This window comes from Narcine bancroftii, chromosome 5, assembly GCF_036971445.1.
Source record: "Narcine bancroftii isolate sNarBan1 chromosome 5, sNarBan1.hap1, whole genome shotgun sequence".
Classification (NCBI taxonomy): Eukaryota; Metazoa; Chordata; class Chondrichthyes; order Torpediniformes; family Narcinidae; genus Narcine; species Narcine bancroftii.
In genome coordinates, this window is record NC_091473.1 from 208763926 (window position 1) to 208788148 (window position 24223).

At 47.4% G+C, this 24223-nt stretch overlaps 2 protein-coding genes across 2 annotated transcripts in view; one reads left to right on the forward strand and one right to left on the reverse strand.

The window, feature by feature from the left end:
• LOC138764681 (zinc finger protein 420-like) overlaps positions 1 to 24223 on the forward strand; it is a 68156-nt gene that overhangs the window by 31918 nt on the left and 12015 nt on the right. The gene's annotated exons all lie outside the window — the stretch shown is intronic.
• Positions 12656 to 22950, reverse strand: LOC138764678 (uncharacterized). Its single transcript, XM_069940897.1, has 2 exons — positions 21867 to 22950; positions 12656 to 15675 (listed from the first exon to the last, which is right to left on the reverse strand). Exon 2 carries the CDS (start codon positions 15421 to 15423, stop codon positions 13393 to 13395), a length of 2031 nt encoding a protein of 676 aa, XP_069796998.1. The 5' UTR covers positions 15424 to 15675; positions 21867 to 22950; the 3' UTR covers positions 12656 to 13392.

Consider the following 24223-nt stretch of genomic DNA (forward strand, 5'->3'; position numbering starts at 1 on the left):
GACCCCAGCATCGCAGGTTTTCTTGTTTAACTCCAGGGGGATGTTGCTTTGTCTTTTCTTGAATTCTTGCTGAACATTTTCCTCTGGTTGTTAAATTAGTTGCGATCGTTTTGTTTCATTTGACCTCCTCCTGGATCTAAATCAACTTCAGAATTGGAGTGTTTTGGCGAACTCAGCAAGATCCAGATCGTTAGAAGGAAAAGAGAAACCAGCGACTCATACCGTTTCAGATCACGAGAAATGTGTCAGCAGACGTGGGGTTTCCCCCGGCACGGGGATGCAGTCGGCTCATACTCCAACCCACTTACAGGGTGGGACCATTTGGAATCCTGAAAACTAGTGGGTGGGTGATCAGGAGAAATGTCTGAGGACGTCTCCCATCTATGTGCGTCAGGAACTCAGCAGGTCTCTGTGTCCATAGAAGGTAAAGAAGCTGTACTGTATTATGAACATTTTGGGCCTGAGCCCTTCAAGGGCTGTCAAAAGCAGGTAGCGCCTGAATTAAAAGGCCAGGGAGAAATGGCAGGGGGAGGAGAAAAGAGCAACAGACAAAAGGTGTTAATGGGATGTGGATGGGAGGGGAGAGAGGGAAGGGGACGATTGGTGGGGGAGGGGGACTTTTGGCTCTAACATGTTCTCTTGAACTACCAGATTGATACCACTCACAAATTGGAGAAACAACATTGTATTCCAATTGTGCACCCTCCAAACAGATGGGATTAACAATGACTTCTCTGATTTCCATTAACACCCCCCCCCCCCCATCATTGTAGTTTATATGAATGTTCAAACTGTGATGCTGCCGCCAAACAACAAATTTCTCTCTCTTTATCGGTCTCAATCTCTATCTCTATATATGTATATGCAGTATATACAGTGTGTGTGTATGTAATATATATATTTATATATTTTGGTGCGCTGATAGCCAGAATCACACACACAAGATAAAGACTGTACAACAGGCTTTAATCCACAAAGACTTCCACAGAGCCAAGCTGGCTGTGGCTGCAGCAACTCAGTGTGAGGCCTCGGGAGGTCGGCGCAGGCTTATATCCCGGAGGGTGATTGACACCTGACTAGGTGGGGCTTGATCCCTTCAGGCCAACTCATTTTCAGCCAGCCAGATGTTGTCCTGTCCCCTTACACTCCTGCAGGTACAGAGGTTGCCCCCTGCAGTAGGCCGGTGGTGTACCACCACATTCACCCCTTCTTTAAAATTGTCCCGGTGGGGGGGGTGGTGGGGTGGCAGTAACAAGGAATTGCACCCACTATATACATACAATATTTACAGGTTGAGAGGATCTGGTGGCCGCCGGGGTCTCTGTGACTGTTGTAGGACTGGCTCCTGGACACTGGTCAGAGGGGAAATGGGGGGGGGCTGGCAGCAGGGGTGTGTGTGGCTGGTGTGGTGCCATGCGGAGGGGTGGCTGGGGGGGGCTGGGGTCGACGTATGAGGGTCCTATTGGATGGGTGTGGGGGGCGTGTTCATCTCCCAAGGCTGAAGCGGGCCCCTGGTGGTCAAGGAGGGCCTGCGTGTCCCATAGCTGCCTGGGGATGGGGATGTATGCCCGGTCAGCGTCATCCTGGGTTAGAGGGTGGCGTGTTGTGGTGGGTGCTCCTGATGGTGCCAGGTCCCTGGTTGAGACGGTGTCCTCCCTGCCACTGCCGAACCTAACGTAGGCGTAGTTGTGGTTTGCATGAAGGAGGAAATCCTGCTCGACCAGGAGTTTGGCCTTGTGTGTCCGTACATGCTTACGCAGAAGCACCAGTCCTGGGGACGTGAGCAATTCTGGGAGTGACTTTCCAGTCGCCGACCTCCTGGGGAATGAGAACAGACGTTGGTGAGGAGTCTCGTTGGTAGCTGTGCTCAGCATTGACCGAATGGCATGGAGCGCCTCGGGCAGGGCGTCCTGCCAGTACTCAACAGCCCACCTTTTTGACCTGAGAGCCAGGAGGACTGCCTTCCAGACCACCCCATTCTCGTGTTCCACTTGCGTGTAGCCTCTCGGGTTATAGCTTGTCGTGCGACTGGTCACGATGCCCCTCGCTGTCAGGTTCTGGTGCAGCTCATCGCTCATGAAACGACCTCCGGTCACTGTGGATGAAGGCGGGGTAGCCAAACATGGTGAAAATCTGCCCCAAGGACCTGATGATGGTGGCCATGGAGGTGTTCGGACAAGGGATGGTGAAAGGGAAGCGTGAGTTCTCGTCCACTACCGTGAGGAAGTAGACGTTTCGATTTGTGGAAGGCAAGGCCCCTTTGAAGTCCATGCTGAGATGCTCAAAAGGCCGAGTAGCCTTTACAACGTGGGCCGGGGTGGGGTGCGGAGTGGAAGAACCGGGGTTTACACTCTGCACAGACCCGACAGGCCTCAATCACGTCCCTGATGCCCCTGATAGTGTACGGCTGATTTCGGGACTTAACAAAATGGTACAACTGGGTGATGCCCGGATGGCAGAGGGACTCGTGCAATGACTGCAACCTGTCATCAGTCATAGACACACAGGTGTGAGAGAGAGCATCGGGGGAGTCGTTAAACTTCCTGGGGCGGTATTGGATGTCGTAGCTGGAGGCTGTCAGCTCGACTCTCTAGCGCAGGATCTTGTCGTTCTTGATCTTGCTCTTGTGGGTAGTGTTAAACATGAACGCCATGGGCCGCTGGTCTGTGAGGAGCATGAATCTCCTGCTGGCCAGGTAGTGGCAACAGTGGCGGACTGTTTCAACAATAGCCTGGGCCTCCTTTTCAATGGCGGAGTGCCCAAACTCGGAGCCGTGGAGGGTCCTGGAGAAGAAGGCCCCCCCTTGGTTGAGGGTAGCAGCGAGGGCCACCTTGGAGGCATCGCTCTCTACCTGGAGGGGGAAGTCCTCATCCACAGCCTGCATTGTGGTGTCCGCGATGTCTTGCCTGATGCCAGTGGCCGAGAAGTGAGGGACCCACTGCGAGTAATAAGAGAACAGGCCCAGGCACCTGCGGAGGGCCTTTAGTGTGGGGGAGAGAGGTAACTCCATTAATGGGCGCATCCTTTCCGGATCTGGGCCGACGACTCCATGGGCCACGATGTACCCCAGGATGATGAGGCAGGTGGAGCTGAACACACACTTCTCCTTGTTATAAGTGAGGTTCAGCTCCGTGGCCTTCTGGAGGAATTTTTCCAGGTTAGCATCGTGGTCCTGCTGGTCATAGCCACAGATAGTAACATTATCCAGATATGGGAATATCACCTTCAGCTTGTGCTGGTCTACCATGTGATCCATCTCCTGCTGGAAGACTGAGATCCCGTTCGTGACCCCAGAAGGAACCCGGCAGAACTGGTACAGGCACCCATCCACCTCAAAGGCGGTGTAGGGCTTGTCCTTCGGTTGGATAGGGATTTGGTGATACGCTGACTTCAGGTCAATCGTGGAGAAAACCCAGTAGTGGGCTATCTCATTGACCATGTCGGCGATTCTCGGCAGGAGGTAGGCATCCAGCTGGATGTACTTGCATGTCCATCATCGTGCGCCTGAGATTGTGGGGGATGTCCCTGGTCAGCGTGGTGGTGGCCAGGACTATCTCTGAGTTGGAGTCGTTGCTATTCAGAGAGATGGGGAGCGTCAATAGGGTGGCCTGGTCATCGCCCGTGTGGACCACATCGACATCGGTCATGAGGTACAGTGTGCGGTAGCCGATGGCCTCCGGAGGCATGGGGAGTGTCAGTAGGGTGGCCTAGTCATCGCCTGTGTTGACCACATTGCCGTTGGTTACTGGATGTGACGTGCGGCAGCTGATGGTACCCGGAGGCGTGGGAAGCGTTGGTGGGACAGCCTGGTCATCTCCCGTGTTGACTACGTCATTCTCAACGTCGTCGGGGGCCCTCCGTGTCGGGTGCTGCCTGGTCAAAGATGGCGGCGGCACATGGGGAGGGGCTGCTGAGTGGCTGGCCTCCTTCCCCAGCTGTGTTCGCTGCGCTGGGGGATGTGACATCATCATGGCCAGCGGCAGTGACGTTACGTCAACCGGAAGTGACGTCATGCCTTGAGCTGGAAGGAACATTGCTGTAGTTCTCAGTGACGCGGCGCCAGCGAGAGTGGGGGCTGGTGCATATGCTCGGGGTACACGATGTGTCGGTCATTGGTGGGGCCGGATGTTGCGCGGTTGAAGTTGGGGAAGGGGGGAGTTGTTGCGGGGACAATGGCGCCGCCCGGCACGCGCACGTGGTGGTGTCCGTGGGGAGGTCATAGAGGGCCACTGAGCTGACAGCAGGTTTAGAGACGCACACTTTTGCAAAGTGGCCTTCTTGCCACATCGGGAACAATACTGGTTCCTAGCTCCGCAGTTTTGGCGCAATCGTTGATCTGACCCACACCAGGACCCACAGGGGCGCCGGGTGCCTGCCACAGTGATGCTCTCCCCAGCTCGGCCTGGGGCTGCAGCTGCCATGTGAGAGGGCCATGAGGGAGCCTGGGGGAACCTGGAATTGTAAACTTCGACGTGCAGGGCTGCTGCTTCCAGGGTTTGGACCACTTCCATAGTCCTGGTTAGGGCATAGATGTTGTCTTCCAGCAGCTTCTGCCGGATGGCCCTCGAGCGTAGCCCTCAGACGAAGGCATCCCGGATCAGCCTCTCGATCTCCTCTACACCTACCTGACACGGTTGGGCCAACTCTTGCAAGTGTCCCAGGTAAGACTCAGCCATCTCCCTGGGTTGCTGGGCTCGGGTGTTGAGGAGGTACCTTGCACAGACCACATTCATGGGGGGCTTGTTCTCTCCGGCAAGTTCTCGAGAGTGTCCATTGCGCTCATGTACGTGGACCCAGCTTTGACCGGAGTCGGATCAACCTCTTCCGATCGGAGTCCAGGATGCCTCGACGATTGCCTCGACTGCGTGCTGCCAGATCTCAAAGCATGTCTGGGCTTCCAGGTGGCGTGGGTTGACCTTGAGGCTCCCTGTGCACAGGAGTTTTTCCATAGCTGGCGTGGGAAAATTTTGTGGATTAAATTGTGGTGCAGTGTTAGAATCAGACACACACAAGGTAAAGACTGTACAATGGACTTTAATCCATAAAGACTTCCAGAACCAGGCTGGCTATGGCTTCAGCAACTCTGAGTGAGACCTTGGGAGGCCGGCGCAGGCTTATATCCCGGAGGGTGATTGACACCCCGACTGGGTGGGGCTTGATTCATTCAGACCGACTGATTGACAGCTGGCCAGGTGTTGTCCTGTCCCCTTACACTCCTGCAGGTACAGAGGTTGCCCCCTGCAGTAGGCCGGTGGTGTACCACTACATATATATAAAAATATATATGTATGTATGTTCCCAATGTGTCTGTGTGGCCTTTCCCCGGGGCCTCTGGTTTCCTCCCACCATTCAAAACATACAGGGGGGGTGTAAGTTAATAGGGTGTAAATTGCTCGGCTCATGGTCTGAAATGTCCTGTTCCCATACTGTATGCCTAAATTAAATTTAAAAGAATCTATCTATATATTATATCTATCTCTCTCTCTCGCTCACACACACACACACACACACACACACACACACACACACACACACACCTCTATCTATCTATAGATACAGATAGATGAATAGATAGATAGGTCAGCGAAGGGCCTGTATTATGCAATATCCTTTGGCATTTGTGATTGATTAAGTTTGAAGCTTGACTCTGCTACCTCTCTTTGCAGATGATGAGGTTGTAAAGACAATCTACAGATGCTGGGATCTAATACAGGACACGTGTTGGAGAAACTCAGGGTCATTCAGCATCCATAGAAAATAAAAGGAGGCAGGAGTGCCGAAAATGAGGCAGATGGCCGAATAAAAAAGTGACAGGAAAGGGGAGGAGCAGGGGCTTCCAGGTGGATACTGGTGGGAGGGTAGAGAGAGAGAAGGTGAGAAGTGAGGGGGGAGAGGGCTAAGAAGGTTAGCTTTCTGATGGGAGAGAAGGAAGTGAAGGGGATGGGGAGCTGGAGGGGAGGAAGTAGAGGGATAATAGAAACGCAAGAAGTTGGTACTGATGCCACCTGGTTGGAGAGTGCCGGGATGGAATATAAGATGCAATGCACAATAATACTGGAGAAACTCAGCAGGACACACAGCGGCCACAGGAAGGGAATGACAGTCGACGTTTCATATTTGGGCCCTTTGTCAGGAACGTGGAATAAAAAGGAGGGAGGGATAAGAGGACCTGGGTGGATACAACTGGGAGGGTAGAAGAGAAGCTGAGAAGTGACAAAGGAGAGGGCAGAGGGTTTCTCTCTGACAGGAGAAGACAGGTGTTATACACTGAGGAAACCTGGGACTATTTGATGCTGGAGCATGAACACTAACACTAAGAGCCACGTCACACTTGAGAGCGGTGCATGCGCAGTGAGGCACATTGTATCAATACGTGACCCAGTAGTTGAATGTGAGTAAAGAAATGTGCGGTTAAACTTACAAGTCTTTCTAGTGCTATTAAGACCTCCAATAGTACAACACAGACACACCATGGTGGCAGAGGTGGGATCGATCGAAACTCACATCATATAGAGAAAAAAATTTGAAATAAACATGGAGAGTTGGAAACAAAGAAAAAGCACCATTATCTGATGACCAGGGCTGGAGTAGGAAATGGCTGCAACCACAGCAGCATCACACCCAGTCACAGACGGGGAAGCTGACAACGGTCATAGAGGCTTTTAAAAAGTTCAAGCAGAAGTGCAACCTGGATTTCAAATGTTTCCTCAAGGGAGTCACACCAGAGGAAAAGGTTAGTTACATCCTTCCTTGGACGGGGAAGCGAGGACTGCACCTGTTTAATAGCTGGGAGCTGGCTGAAGAGGAAGAAAATAACCCTGAAAGGATATTTGAAAAATGTTCCTCTCATCTGGAACCATGATCCAACTAAAGGGATACGAGTTCCAGGCATTAAAACAAAGAGCCTGATGAGTCAGTAGATAATTTCCTCACAAGGCAAAAGAATATTGCTGCAAAATGCAAGTTCAAAGAAATAGAGGAGAGAATAGTAGACCAACTAATTTGGGGAAGTGCTCATCCCGAAATGCAGAAAGCTCTCATAGGAAAAGACAGCTTGAAACTAGCAGATGCTGTAGCTGCAGCCCAGGCTTTTGAGGTCACTAGGAGGCAAATGCAATCCCTCTCCATTCAGGCCAACACGCAGCACAGAGATAGAAGGGTTGATGCCATAAAACGCACAGAGAAAACTGCAGACGACATCCCATCGATGACCGCAAAAAATGTCCCGCGTAAGGTTCAAAGTGCAGGATCTGTGGGAAGGTCAATCACTGGGAAAAGATGTGTAGGTCTGGCACGAAAAGAGAGAGAAAAGAAGAATACAGATGGAAAGTACATCACGTCAAGGGAAGCAACAGCAGTAACTCCGATTCACTGACGCTCTGCATTGAGACATCCAAGAAAGGGAAGGGAGGAAAAAGGGAATTGCACACCACGATTCAAATGAAAAGAAACATTAGAAACAAACCAACAATATTCTATTTGAAAATAAAGTTCTTTGTGGTTGACGTCAATGGACCAGCGATCCTAGGCCTGAATAGTTGTCAGGAATTACAGCTAATTTCTGTAAACAATGAGATCAAGGAGAAGGAAATATCCAAGAGGAGCAATAGCGACATTCCGCTTGAGCAACGCCCTCCGATCACAAACAAGGCTGAGCCCATGGACATGTACCCTGAATGCTTTGATGAAACAGTCATGTGCTTTGGAAATTTCAAATACCACATATTCCTAGACCCAGAATGCAAACTAATAACCCATAATCTACGGAAGGTGCCAATAGAGCTGAAACAGAGGCTAGAGCAGGAGCTCGAAGAAATGGAAGAAAAATGAATGATAGCGAAAGTGGTCGAGCCAACTGACTGGGTGAATTCCACAATAATAAAGGAAAAACCGAATGGCCACCTGAGGACATGTCTGGATCCCAAAGCAATCAAAAGAGGCTGGAAGACATCACTTCTGAACGAGCGGGATCCAAAATCTTTAGCAAACTAGATGCAAAGAATGGATATTGGAACATGAAGCTGGATGAAGTATTGACACTGCTGACAATGTTCAATAAGTTCCTGTGACTACCTTTTGGCCTAAAGGTGAGCCAAGATGTCTTCCAGCAAAAGACAGATGAGACCCTCAGGGGATGCAAAGGCAGTGTCTGTATCACAGACGACATCCAGGTCTTTGGTGGAGATGGGAAGACCCACGATCTTCACCTACACGAAGCCATAGAGCGAACAAGAGGGGCCTGCATCGAACTCAATGTGGACAAATGCATCATTAAGGAGAAGGAGAGCCGGTTATTCAGAATGGTGTACACACCTGATGGGGTCAGGCCAAGCCCAGAGAAAGTAACAGCCAGTGCTGAAATGGACCACCCAAAGGACATAAAGGAACTAAGAAGCTTCCTTGGCCTGGTCCAGTACATTAGGGTTAGGGTTAGACTACACATGTCAGACCACACAGACAACCTCAGAGAGTTGCTGAAAGAGGATGTAGAGTTTCAATGGTCACCACTGCATCAAAGAAATTTCGACAAGCTTAGGGAAGTGGTCTGCAGGGAAACAGAACTGAGCTACTATGACTGAAAATAAGCCGTTACATTACATGTAGATGCTTCCATCAGAGGCCTCGGGGCAGGATTGGTGCAGGAAGGAAAACCGATAGCCTTTGTCTCAAAAGCCCTGACAACAGCAGAGACCCAACATGCCAATATCGAAAGGGAGCTGTTGGCAGTGGTTTAGGGATGTGAAAAATTCAGTTTGTGGTAGAGAGTGATGATCGTCCACTGGAACACATGCAGAAAAAGAACCTCAGCAAGGCACCAGCCAGATTACAGAGGTTACTCCTCTGGCTCCAATGTTATGACTTCACCTTGAAGAAAAGGCCAGGGAAGGAAATGGTGCTTGCCGATGCCTTGTCATGTCTTTCCCCAAATGAAAAATATGAAATGAAAGACATGGAGATCAAGGTACATCACCTCATTCATGTGACCAATAACAAACTAAGCCTGATTAAAGAAGAGACTGCAAAGGACAGGGTGCTGCAGCTGCTCTCGCAACAGGTGATACAGGGATGGCCAGAAAGAATAAAACAGGCAAAGGCTTCAATATATCAGTATTGGTCTATCAGGAACGGCATATCCCTGGAGAGCGGGGTACTGCTGGCAGGGTCTTGGCTGATAATACCAGAGGTAATGCAAAAAGAAATTCTCCAGAAAATACACCAAGGCCACATGGGAATGGAGAAATGCAAACTCAGAGCAAAATTGGCAGTTTGTTGGAAAGGCGTGTATAAGGACATCGAAAACATGGTGGCATGCCAGAAATACACAACAAAAGGAAGAGATGATTCTCTCTAAAATACCCGCCAGGCCACGGCACAGAGTGGGAGCAGACCTATTCACAGAAAACCAGGAGAGGCATCTCATTGTGTCCTACTCCTGCTCCAAATTCCCCTTCATCAGGAAAGTGAAGGACCTGAGAGCACCAACCATCACTGCTTCAGTACGAATGCTCTTCACGGAACAGGGGAGACTTGAACAGGTGATATGTGACCATGGGACCCAATTCACATGGCGTGAATTCAGAGAAATAGCTGCAGAATATGGGTTCACCATCACTACATCATCACCATATCACCCCAAGAGGCATGGGATAATTGAGAGGCAGGTACAGACAATTAAACACACTCTCACCAAGTGTCAAGAGACAAAGGAAGACCCTCACCTTGCTCTTCAGTCACTGCGAGCAACACCCTTCAGGGTCGACGTGACGTCCCCAGCAGAGCTTCTGATGAGCAGAAAGTACAAGACAACCCTGCCAAGCAAAATCTGTCCAGCAGACGACCGAGAGGAAATAAGTACAAAATTGACTAACATACAAGAGGGAAGTCATCAACATTACAACAAACATGACCAGAACTCTTCACAGGGCAGCATGTGCATGTTCCAGAGCCAGTGATTAAAAACCTAGAGTCCAGCAAAGATTGTTAGAAAAGCTGAGACGCCAAGGTCATACATCATTGAGACAGAATCTGGCCAGCAGCTGAGATGAAGCAGGACCCACATTTGCCCAACACCAGATCAGACACAGAAAGCACCAGAAGCATCAACAGCTTCTGAGGGATCTCGAGGTGAAACCCCAACCAACAACATTGCAATGACTGCACAGAGAGCAGCGAGAGAAGCATAGAACCAAACAGTCATTACTTATTTTAAGAAGGGGGGATGTTATACACTGAGGAAACCTGTGACTATTTTATGGTGCGGCATGAACACTAACACCACATCACACTTGAGATTGGTGCATACGCGGTGAGACACATTGTAGCTATATGCGACCCAGTTGCTGGATGCAAGTAAAGAAACGTGCTGTTAAATTTGCAAGCCTTTCTAATGTTTACCCGATGGTACAACCTGGATGCAACAGCAGGGAAGGGGGTGGGAGCTGCAGGAAAGGAGACAGAGAGATGAGAGAAAGATAGACTCGGAAAAGGGGTTTTGTGGAAATTGGAAGTCAATGTTCATGCCATCTGGTTGGAGGCTGGCGAGACGGGAATATATGGTGTTGTCCTTCCAGTTTGTGGGTGGTGTTGATGATTGGGGTCCAGATTGTTGTTCTGATGGGGTTTTACTTGTATGATAATAAACTTCCATTGTCGTCATTCAAAGTGTCTCTGTGGAATAGGTGGGGATTGGGGATGGAGCCTGGGAACAGGTTTCTGAACCGGGAAGGATCAGTATTGGAAGGTTGGCGATGTGTCTCTAGTGTTGTATGTGTGTGGGAAGGGTGGTTGGTGGGTGTGGGGGTGGGGGGAGGTGTCAGGGGCTGCTGGGAGCTTTTTGAAGGGGAGGATGCTTGTGTTTCTATGGTCTGGGGACAGTGTCTGATTGTGGCTGGTAGCACAAAGACCTGGAGAGTTTCTGTGGTGCCTGGGTCTGTAGAAATATTTATAATTAAATATTTCCCACCCCGACCAAACTCTCTTCAGCAGAAGTTTGACATCACACATCATCAGGTTCAAGGACAGTTTATTTCCCACCATCATCAGACTCGTGAACAAACCCCCAAATTATGATGCCTTTGCCCCAAATCAACTGATCCTTCTGTATCTCTGCACTTTGCACTCATGCACTGTGTCTTGTTGTACTATGAACGAGATGTCTATTTGTTCACTGAACGTTCCTTTTGGGATTTATGTGACAATAAAATTGAACAAATTAGACCCTGTATTTATCCCTTGGGTAAATGGACAGGCAATGTTTCAGGTCGGAACCCTTTCCTGAGAATGAGGGATAGGGGAAGAGGAAAGAGAGAAAGCACGGGAAGGGGTGGGAAGGGGTAACTGACAAATCTTTTACTTTTCTTCCAACAGGGTGTCTCAGAAGTGGGAAACTCACTTCTGCTGACACATTTCACGGGGTCACAAGTTGTCTGAGACAATGGTCCATCCCAGAATACTGGAGTTCTCTGCTTTCTCCCAAACATTCTGCCTGGATCCTCCCCAGGTTGTCTGGATCGTTCCCATTCTGATGTTAGTTTATATCTGGAAGGAGATTAAACAAGACCAAAACGCCACAAAGTGATCGCAACTAATTTATTAACCACAGGAAAACATTTAACAAAAAGCAAAACAACGAACCTCTGGCCCTTCAGCCCATCGGGGACTCAACTTGAATGCTGGCTGAACAGTGGGGGTGGGGGAAGGGACGGGGATGGCATTTCCTTTGCAAAGACTGTGCTGGTGGCAGGAGTTCAGTCATATCTGTGTGCCAGGGGAAGTCAAAGCTCCAGATGGTGGGGGAAGGATGGAGCACCACGCACACAGACCTGGACTCTGACCTCTTCCACTGCAAAGCCGAACCTTGCAGAGCAGACTCACAAAGATCGAGTCGCTTGGGTAAAACAGGACAATCTGCAGATGCTGTGTTCGATGCAGAACCGCAAGAGCGTTGGAGAAACTCAGCAGGTCACGCAGCATTCACAGGAAGTAAGAGGCAGTTGACGATCCAGGATGGAGTCCTTCATCAGTCATGCCAAAAATCAGGCAGATACCCAAATTAAAAAGAAGTGGTAGGGGAGGGGGAAGGAGGAGGAGCACAGGATGACAAGTAAGAGGTGATAGGTGGGGGTGGGGAGAAGAGTAAGAAGCTGAGAAGTGATTGGGGGGGAGGAGAGAGGCTAAGAAGGAGGAGGAAAGGAGAAGGGGGGGTGTAGGGTAGAAGGTTAAAGGAAATTGGAGGTCGATGTTAATGCCATCGAGTTGGAGAGGGCTGAGATTGAATACAATGTGCTGTTCCTCCATTTTCTTGGTGTCCTTGGTTTGATGATGCATGAGGCCATAGACAGACACGTCAGTGCGGGACTGGTGTGCGGTATTAAAACCACAGTTGCAGCCTGGGATTGAGGTGGGGATTCACCTGCAGCTTTCTCTGTCAGCTGATTGAGAATGTCCCCTCTGGTTCCTCTTAATCACCCCCCACCCCCAGCTCACATTGAACCTGTACCCTGGATGAGTTCTAGAATCATCTACCTTAGGGGAGAACACTGTGTGTTAGGTCTGCTTTGTTCATGAATGAGTGAGACAAACACCAGGCTGAGTCGAAATCAGGGTTCTTTGTTCTTTATTACCGGATTGTAACACTTGCGACTAACCATGTTAGTCGGAGAATGCATTCTGCCGTTATCAGCAAAATGGTGATTTTTTATACCCTTGGATATGTGCTTAGAACATCATCATATCATTACTTGTCCAATGACTAAAACTGTTGCTATCCTTTCCCTGCTAGCTTCCTGCCTCTCAATCCATCAATGTCTCTCTTATCTTGTAAGTACAAGGATGCATTCACATCTTGTTACAGCCCTGCACATTCCCATCTCATGATGTTTTACCTAACAGGAGTACAAGGACACCTCCCCTTCTTGTTACAGCCCTGTACAGGGTAACTCCTTACACATTCCCATCTCATGATGTTTTACCTTACAATCCCTCCTTTGTCCTCTTTAGAGGACAATCTCGCCCTGACTATGCTACCACCGCGTTACATTAGTTCGCCTATTATTGCCAAGCTCTATACGGGTTCTGTTCACAGGGCAGTTCGGCTGGTGGGCGAGGGCTCCCCCAACCCTCCTTTGCGTACACCCCCCATCCGTCACCCCGATCCCATTGCCCGTTTACAAGTTTCATCCCATTTGCCCCCAAGCAAAAAACTAGCTAACCCCCCGTACATTAGTAAATTCCCAAGTTAACATATGGTCTACAATCTAATTCATAATACTTGTTCTACAATCTGATTAATAATGTTTGTGTTACAATCAATGTTATAATATTTGTTCTACAATCAAGGTTATAATATTTAGGTTACAAGCAAGGTTAAAATTATATGTGTAACAATCTAATTCACAATCCCTCCTTCCCATCACATTCCCCTTCCGACTCCAGATCGATCTCAGCAACTTTCTCCGCCTCCTGTAATGTGAGAAAGTCTTGCTCCACAGCCTGCACAGCTTGATATTTCGGAGGCAGTTCATCACGGTCAGCAAAGGCTCTCTCTATGGTCCTCGTGACCAGCGTTCGAATGCATGGAATACAACAACAGCCACAAGTGATAAAAATTGATACAGAAATGAACAAACCCAGCAAAAGTTGTCCTAACAATGTGCTCCATCTCCCAAACACTCCCTGTAACCAGGATAAAACAGGATTGGAGACTCCAGACTGGGCTTTTAATTCTTTCGCCAATGCCCTAAGTTTCGTTAACCCCTTAGTGAGTGATCCATCTGGCCCTGTGTTATTAGAGATAGAAGTGCAGCATAGATCTCCAAACATAGCACACACTCCACCTTTCTCTGCCAGGACCATATCAATCGCTATCCTATTCTGAAGTGTCATAAGGGAAGTTTCTGACAGTTGTTGATGTATTGCCTCAACAACGTCCCTGGTCAAATTTGCAAGGCGCTGGACATTATAGTGAATAAGGTTGATCCTATTAACATTTTTATTTACAGTGATGGGAAAAATTGCACTAAAAACAGGAAAACTTTCAAACCCAGCTGCAATCTCATCGGCTAATTTAAATTCGTCCGGAATATTCCGGGCTTGGCCAATGGCATCAATCCATACCCCATCAGGGTTCCTTCCTCCCGGCCCCAAGAGTCCAACACTCCTCCTTTTTCTCCACAGCCAACTCTCTGTGTGGCGCAATTCTAGGGAATCCTCGTCTCCCTCCTGCCTTTTGACAATCAGCACTGGCGCATTAAGAGTTACTAGAGCACACCGACCATCCCAGTTAGCGGGGAGCCAGTTGTACAGCACTCTTCCTCCACAAAACCACCAAATATCCGCCCTAGCCTGGGTCAAGCGGGTTGCACTACTGCTATGTGAGAGATCAACATGAGTCCTGCACGAGTCGCTGGGCAGCCAACCCACATGGAAAACGTGCGCTGCTGTGTTGTTGTTGGCAAAACAAGTAACATTAGTTATGCCTGTGGATCTAAAGACAGGGGGAGCTACATTAGCCGGAGCTATGGGAAACGTCTGTTCCCATATCAGACACCTATTCAGTGGGTTGGATTCTGACATTAGGTTCAAGGCGCAGTCCATAGCATCTGTCTCCTCAAAAATTGATCTGCTCATCCGTAATAATGGCCTTCCTCGGGCACAGACCCAGCAGTTCCCATACCCTGCTTGGTCCGCATATTTACCCATCTGATCTATCCAGGAGTTTGACTCATCAATACCTGTCTCAATTGCTATCTTCTCTCCCCTGGTCATCTTCGTACTGTCGAATTTTCTCACTTCCCCCTCTTTCGAAGTGGGTTTAATTATGTCCTTTGTGTATGTTTGTAAGTCGAACCTCACCACTCCCCAAGGATCTTTTCCACTAATAGACACTCCAATCATTAGATAGAAGAGGTCTCCGACACCATGTTCTCTCCCTGTGCCCCCCTCGCATGTCTTAGAGCTCCATCCCTTCATATTCCACGGGTTGCGCAGCCCCGCCTTTACTGTCAAAATCAGGGGATTCTCTCCTTTCATTGAATAGGTCACAGCACCATGTATCAGGGAGATTTTAGTGAAAAAAATATAATAAGGTTTGCTGGACCCTTTGTTAAGGGGTTTTCTTATCCATCTAGTGTCGGGTCCTGTCCACCACCAAACCTCACCCCAAGACGGACAGACATGTAGACCCCATTTAGGATATCCTATTTTAAAGGCACACATGTAAATATCATATCCTCTCCAGGACGCCTCATTCTTACCACACGCTATTATACTGCATAGATCGAACTGGAAGGTGTTATCCCTCTCTTTGTCTACCTTTAGAATAACTTTGGCCCCGCAGGAATCCGAGCTATTCTGCTGACTTATCTGGCATCCCATTAGTAGTACTGCCCATAGGGCCCCCGGTATCGTCTGCATGAGTCTCATCAATTCTAACAAGGCTGGCTACGTGCTGTTTTGCCTTGGAACAGTAGGCAAAATGATGCCAATTATGATCCCCTGGTTTGTCAATTCTTACCGACCTATCTGTTACGGCGGTAACAGTGTATGGTCCAGACCACCTAAATTCAGTCCAATGTACTTTACCTGGTTTACGGATATACACCAGGTCTCCCTCCTTTACTGGAACTCCTTCGGTGTCCAGGTTCTCCTTACTAGCATTCGCCACCTGTTGTGAAACTAAAGCAACCATATTACCCAGCATCTGCATATAATGATCCAGTTCCACTTCCCTTTCTTCCCACAACTTAACCCATGCTGGATCAGTCTTTGGACCGGGCATGGGTCGACCCGTTAGAATCTCATGCGGTGACAGGAAGGTATCTTTGGCCTTCTCTTGTCGCATAGACATCAGTACTAATGGCAATGCCTCAACCCAATTCAACCTGGTCCCCCCTAAAACTTTCCCTAATTTAGATTTTATCGTTCTGTTTGCCCTTTCTACTAACCCCTGGCTCTCAGGCCTATAGACACTACCAAAACGATGTTTGATCCCTAGGTATTCTTCAACCTGTCGGATCAGCTCATTCTTAAAGTGAGACCCATTATCAGAGCATATCCTGCTGGGGACTCCATAGTGGGGTATTAACTCTCGCGTTAGCCAGCCTATTACACTATCCGCATCTTCTTTCTTTGTTGGAATAGCCTCCACCCATCGTGAGAACCTATCTACTGCCACTAAAAGATATCGGTAACCCTCCTTTGTCCTAAGGTCAGTACCCATATCTGTATAGTCAATATAGATCTCTTTCAACGGGGCTGTCGGTACTGGAAATCGTAAAAGCGGGTGGGGTAAGGTGATCCTTTGGTTATGCCCATTGCAGATAGTACATTCAGCTCTAAAGTTGTCAATGTGCTCGCGTAAGTGGGGATTCCACCAATGTTGTTTAAGCGTATTATAAGTTTTGGTGGCGCTAATGTGAGTCGGCCCATGAGCTTCTTCAAATAATAGTGGGAGTAATTGACGAGGGGCAACTATCGTACCTATAGGGGAGCGCCAAACATGTACTGTCTGATTTTCATAGCTGATCTCCTGTCGAGTGGCACCGCGTTTCATCCATTCCTCTTTCTCACTTGGGCTAGCTTTTTCCTGTATTTCTATTAGGTGCTCAATATTCGGTGGGGGTCCCTCTCCCATCTCATCTGTGTAGTCATTCAATCTGCTACAAGTCTCCTTAGTTTCAGATTCATTTTTTTTGTTATGGGACCTCAAAATCATCCCCTGTATATGTTCATGATAACCAGTAACCTGTTTGGCTGCCCTGTCAGCCGCCGCGTTTCCCTTCCCTTCCTTTGTGTTATCTGGGGAATGGCCCGCCACCTTAATTGGCTCAGAGCCCGGGGAAGCATGACCTGTACTGTAGTAGGTTTTCGATACCCTAGTATCTTTTCTCTATGTGCCTCAGACATGGCCGTACCGTTTTTACCCACGAGTCTTCCTAGGAAAGTTACCACCCTCCTTCCGATCTGACACTTCGACCTTTTTACTTTAAATCCAGCCTCGCCTAACCCCTTGAGTAAAACTGCTGTCCCTGTCAGGCACTCATGTGGCGTTTTCCCTGCTAATAGTAGGTCGTCTACATACTGAATCAGTGTAACATCTTCCGGGAGCTTTAATTTCATTAGGATTTCGCTAAGGGCCTGATTGAACAGTCCTGGACTGTCCTTATAACCCTGAGGTAATCTAGTGTATGTGGACCGATGTGCTTGGTAAGTGAAAGTGAACCAGTCTTGGCATTCCTCAGCTAATTTCAAGCAGAAGAATGCGTTTGCCAGATCAATGACAGTATAGTATTCGTGCTCCGGACTCAGAGCCCTAAGTGCTACATATGGGTCTGGGACTGGTCTCCCGATGGTCTTGGTAGCCAAGTTAATCTCCCGGAGGTCGTGTAACATCCTCCAGTCTTTTCTACCCTGTTTGGGAACAGGCATGATGGGCGTGTTCCACATACTGTCAGGTGCCGCCCTTAAAACCCCTGACTCCATTAACCCTTCTATCGTTCCTTTAATACCCTCCTCCTGACTGGGCGACAAGCGGTATTGTTTTCTCCATATTGGTTTCTGCCCGGGGTTGGCCAATTCTAGAAATACCTCTCCTTTTATTACTCCCACATCATAGGGCCCCGTTGTCCATATATGTGGACTCAGATTAGAAAGATATTTGTCTGAGTCTCTGTGATCAATATTTTCTCCTTCTATGGCTCAGTCTCTTTCTACTTTCTCATTCACTACCTGGTCCCATGCTTCAATATTCAGTCTGACAAATTTTCCTCCCTCCGAGGTGGAATATCCCGGGATTTCTGTCTGCCTGTATTCACACCTTATCGCTTCCTTTACCATCGGACCCAGCTGTCGAGCGTGATGATCTTTGGCAATACCCAAGGTCACATGAGGCACACTTTCTACTCCTAAGCAGAACCACTCCATTTGTTCTTCTGTCATGACAACCATAGCAGCTATTCCCTCCTTACCTACAAAGATAAATGGACAATGTATCGTTTCTGTCTTCCCTTCTTTTAGAGAGTCCCACCTCTCCTCATATTCCTGGTCCGGGTGGATGGTGTAGTTTAATGTAACATGCATAGGATCTAGTGGATAATGGTAATCCCCATACCGAGGAATACTGGCCCTCCACTCAAAAAACTGTTTAATCAGCCCTGGGCCTGGTTCATCATACAGTAGCCGACTCCAGAAAATACTAACCTCCACAGAGTCTTCTGAAGCGTTAGATGGGGTCATTACTATAAACTGTCCTCCCCTTCTTATTGTATCCCCTGGGTATGTTAACCGAAGGCCCTTCTCAGAACATTGTATGGTTATTCCTAGTTTGGTAAGAATGTCCCTTGCTAATAAATTAATGGGGCAACTTGGCACAACCAGGACAGGCGTTTTAACCCTTTGTCGTCCAAATGTCATGTCGATGTTATCTGTATAGGGCTGTGTTTCCCTTATCCCGGAGAATCCTATTGTAGATAATGTTTTGCCCGAAAATGTGCTCCCTGGGGGTTTTTTAATCACTGTCGTAACTGCTGCCCCTGTGTCAACCATGAATTCAATTTTTTCTCCATTTACCGTCCCCCAAACTTTTGGTGGCTCCCAGGGAGGCGTGATTTTTGATTCTCCAGGGCACCGTCAATAATCAAATTCAGCACCTTCCTCAATATAGTCATTACACTGAGGTGCCTGGACGTTGATCACTCTGCCACCCCCCGATTCTCTGGGGCCCATCAATGTGTCCACCCCTACCCCTTGCTTGTCCTCTTAAGTTTCCTCCTCTTCCCCGATAGCCTCTAATAGAGGGTAATCTTTTTCCCCTTGCTCTCCCAGCCTCCGGACAGTTCCGCTGGTAGTGTCCAGGATTTTGGCAGTACCAGCATACTGCATGTTCCCCTCTATACATTGTACCTAGCTGTCTTTCCCAACCATTTCTTACTTGGGGTCCCGGATTTATCACTGGCCCCATGACCTGTGGGACTATCTGTTGGGCCGCTAATTTAACCCCTATATGTTCTATGGCTCTCACCAATTTATCAGTTGTCTTGTCCACCTCCTTCTGGGACGCACTTTCTGACTTAGCATGCTCTGATTGACGATGTCGTTTGATTGCATGTGTCAGGTGTCTTTTCCATAAATCCTCTGACATTGTCTCTAATCCCACAATGTCCCTTAATTTTGCTTGAACCGTAGCAGGTAGTCCGTTTATTATCCCATTACGAAAGTGAGCCCTTCCTAAGGGGCTGTGGTCGGGTCTTTCTCCAGTCCATGTTTCCCATAAGTCCCATGCTCGAGTGAAATACTCGTGTGCAGTCTCTCCTTCCTTTAGTTGAAGGGTTACCAAGGCATCCAAACTATAGGGTGTAGGAAATGTTTCTCTAAGTGCTTCCCAAAATTTATTCCGAAGTGGGTTAAATTCTATTTCATCCCCCAATTTACTGCTTCTTACAATTCTCTCTATTTGCTTCAGGGCCCCTTCTGCCTTTAATTTTATCATGATAGTTCTGACATCTGCGAGTGCTAATTGTTCTTGGCAGGTTTCTCGCTCAAAACAAGAAATCCATGGACTAGCCCCATTACTCAACGGAGGTAGTTTTTTCATTAAACTCTCTAAGTCCATTCGTGACCAGGGTACATATTTTTGAGTTCCCCGTCCCGTGATCAGTAATGGGCATTGATATCTCAATTTTGGGGATTTCTGCTCCTTCTTTACTCTTGGCATGCATTTATTTATCCCACCTTGTTCTGACTCTTCTTCGTCACTGTCACTGTCCCTATCAGCTTCCAATGTCTCAGAGTCAAAGGTATATTGGTCACGTTCATCTCTAAGATAATCTTTTCGGCCATAGTTTAGTTGTTTCACATCTTTCTCTTTTGTCCTAACTATGTCCAGGTAGGCATGTCTATTTTTCTCCCTCCCGAGTCTTTTCCTTCTACTTTCCTCCCATGGTGGATCGTATCTCGTTTCCTCTTCTGTACTACACTTTTCGTCCTTTACTCCTATTACCATTCCTTCAGCTTTAATTTCTCCTGACAGTGTTGTAGTTATCTTTTCCACTTCCTTAAATACACCTACCATTAATTCTTTTTGATCCTCACTGATCTGCCCCAGCACATTAATATCTCTGTTTAAGTTTTTAATGTTATCCTGAACCTTTTTCATGTTCCATTTCTGTATCTCTAACTCCTTTTCTATTTTCTTGGACTCCAGAGGGGTCTCTACATCTATTACTCCCCCTTCTATTTTTATTAAAGGGGCCTGTACCTCGTCTGATGTGTCCCTATTCCCGAGGTTCTTGTCACACCCCAGTGTCTCAATATCTGGATATAAGGGACGTGACTCCAGGATCCCATCTGGGGTGCCAGGGGCACCTTTTGACGCCACATATGTATAGGGCGGGGGTCTACAAGCTATTTCTACAGGGGCAGTAACAGGTGGGTTACCAGGGAGACCAAATTCTTCAAATAGAGCTAGGACATCGCGGTACTGAATCTCCTTGTCTCTCACCCTCTTTTTTGCTGACTCGCGATTAAAGATTTTGTTTTCTGTGTCCCGTTTGTATAATTGTATAAGACTCACTTATAAATGATTTATTGTCAGAGTACATACATGACATCACATACATCCAGAGACTATGAGAGAGAGAGAGAGAGAGAGAGAGCATAGCGAGAGAAAGAGATAAAGAGGCAGATACACAGAGCACAAGAGATAGAGAGAGAAAATGCCTTGCACTGGCCCCACTGGGAGAAAAGTCTTCAGATTAACACTTTCGTTTCAAAGGTTTTAAAAGGTTCCCATCCTGTGATCACTGGTCTGGATCAGATTGGGTCTCCCACCACTGGGAACTATCACTCCTTCCTTCCCTCCCACCTCGAGTGAGCTACACGTCAGCCCACAATGTCTGCCCTGATCCCGCAATGGTGGGGGTGCGGGAAAGAGGGAGGGAGAGAGGATAAAACAGGATCCCATTTGATGTGGAGCTGGAATTGTGGGCACAAAATTAAAACCAAATTGTATTTCTCTGCCCTGCCCAACCTGGGGATTTCAGGGCAGCACCGCCACAGATTGGGATTGGGAGGGGGAGTGGGTGAGAGAGGAGGGGGGGGGAGAAGAGAGAGAGGGGGAGAGAAGAGAGAGAGGGGAGGGTGAAAGGAGGGAGGGAGAGAGCAAACCCGGACACTTCGTGGCTGGAAACTGGAAACAGGCACTTTTCCTTTCCCTTCTGTGTTTTGTTTCTTCCAGCTTATCTAAGCCTCTACGTTTTAAAATTTTTTTTTTCCTCACCTGTCAGGAACATCTCAGTGCCCCCGGGTAACCAACCCCTCTTCCTCCAGCGGTCTACACATTTTCGGAGCATTTTTTGTTTTTCCAATGCCGCATTACTGGTATTTCGCTCCTCTAATTCCTGATTAATTTCCTTAATAACTTGGTCAAAAGTCTTAGCAGGCAACTGTACAGCCATAGCTGCGGGACCGCTTTCTAATGCCTGTTTTAATTTAGGTTCTTGTCCGTTTAGGGGATCTATGTCAACGAAAATTGCTTTTAAAAATGTCTCCTTGCAAGCTGGATGACTAATATCTTTTAAAGGAACAGTCTCTAAGTCTTGTCCTCCAATTGACTTCAGACTGTCCTGTATACTCTGATTGCTCGTTTTCCACTCTCTGTTTCCCCAAAGGGGTCTGAAAGTTAAATTACAACTAGAAAACCAAATATTTGGGCTATACTTTTGTCCTGTTTCCCTGTACCAATCTATGAATTTACGTAACTTTATCTCCTTGGTGATGTTGGGAATACCCTCATTTAACTTATCAAAAGTATTTCGAATAAACTGGGTGTCTCTTAGGAGTTTGTCAACTTTTTCATTAATATCTCCTACCTGATCCGGACACAGCTGTCGCAGCCTTCTGTCGTCGTTCTTGTTCACCAGGCAGGCGTCCCTGAGTACTTTTTTTGTTGTCTCAAGGTCTCTAGTGTCTGCTGTGGTATTCCACCACGGCGAATTGGGGAAATAAATTCTTAACTTCTCAAGTGTACAGACATTATCATACCTACCGGACATTTATAAGTCAGTCTCTCAGATACAATTGAGGCCAATAAGCCTGAACCTTTGTTTTCTTTCAAAGCCCAACCTTCACGTGGGAGATTTCTCCTCTTAATAACCAGTTTAGGGCAGAAAACTCAGGTCCTCAATTGTTTATAGACCACCTTCTCACTCTATTGGACTTTGCAACGACACAATAAAGACTTTTAAACTCTAGTAGTTTCTTGCGAAGCATTTAATAAATGTCATTCAAACACCTTAAGGACTTTTATCTTGTCTGTAATCACTTACGTGTTACAATCCTGGCATGCGACCTTCAATTGTGGTCGTCTAATTTGTCCGATCTCCAGTTCTTACTGACAATCATAAAGATTTAAAAAAAAAAAGAGAATTTTGTTAAAACAGGCTTCTCTGGACCTTTTTATCAGCCGGCTGAGATGATTGTCAGAAAAAACAGAAACCGTCGTCCAGTGTTCACTCACCCATCACGTCGGGGTCACCAAATTGTTAGGTCTACTTTGTTCATGAATGAGTGAGACAAACACCAGGCTGAGTCGAAATCAGGGTTCTTTGTTCTTTATTACCGGATTGTAACACTTGCGACTAACCATGTTAGTCGGAGAATGCATTCTGCCGTTATCAGCAAAATGGTGATTTTTTATACCCTTGGATATGTGCTTAGAACATCATCATATCATTACTTGTCCAATGACTAAAACTGTTGCTATCCTTTCCCTGCTAGCTTCCTGCCTCTCAATCCATCAATGTCTCTCTTATCTTGTAAGTACAAGGATGCATTCACATCTTGTTACAGCCCTGCACATTCCCATCTCATGATGTTTTACCTAACAGGAGTACAAGGACACCTCCCCTTCTTGTTACAGCCCTGTACAGGGTAACTCCTTACACATTCCCATCTCATGATGTTTTACCTTACATGTGACACCCCCCCCATCCAAGCTGCCCACAACCTTTGAATAGTACTCCCGCCCTCAGCCTCTTCCCTCTCACAGGGATTAAAAAACCCAGCCAGTCTATGGATGCCATCTAACTGGTTCTACATAAAGCCCTGGAACACCTGGATGGCAAAGGCACATCCATCAAGATGCTCTTTGTTGACTACAGTTCAGTACTAAACACCGTCATCCCCTCAAAACTGATCAGCAAACTCCGAGATGTGAGGGGCGACCCGTTGTACCTACAGAGAAGTAGCCTGCGAGGCTGGCTCCACCTACTCCCTGCCAATCACCGACACCATATAAAGGCTCACTCTGGCCCTTGGGCAGGAGCAGAGTACACGGAGCCAGAAGGGATGCAGAACTTTGTGTGTAAGTTTTAAGCTAATTAAGGCCTGTTTGTGTTTGTTCACACTGTAGCGCATCTCAGTGGTCCAACCAGAGTTTTATAGAGCTGCAACAATGTAAACCTCTGGCTTCCCTTCCCTTTTTTTTTAACCACTTCTGTAGTTTATTTTTAAATTGCTTCTTAATGGGCTAAGTTGTCCATTCAGGGAAAAAAATAAACAAATAATAGTCAAATTGCATAACCTGCTTTTGTGTGACTGAAGGGAAATCTTTCTGAGCAGTTCCTTGGATAGCATTGGAAGTCATCTTGGATAGGGTTTCCTTCAATATAGATAATTTCATCTCTGGGGTGAGCCCATCCATCTTCTGAAAGTCATATCTCTTGGCCCACCAGCTGCCCACTAAATGATCTGCTGACCTGACACATCCAAACTTCATAATCCCACAACTAGTTTCCTCCAATCCCCTTTGGCATCAACAGTCTCCATCCTCTGATTTAGATTCTGAACCACCAAATCCTCACCATCTCCAGCAACTTTGCAAAAAATACTTCCAAGAGGATCCTTACAAGTAAAATCACCACCAGATCAATTATTTGTCACAGCTTACACTGCATTCACTCTGAGGAACATCATTGCAGGTATACTCCTTTCAAAGCTGTTTCAGAAGGAAATCATAGGGAACAAATCTGAAGTCATTTAGCTCCTGACACATGCTCAAATATTTCATAGCCTAGAACAGTAAAATCCCAGTATCTTGTACCTATGGGGTTTGGCAGACACTGGACAAATGAATTTTCCGGTTGCTTGAGATTGCATGTTGTGTGGTTGTCGAACTGACTGCTGGGGGTGCCACTTTTAAACTTTGGCATTTTTTACCTATTTATTT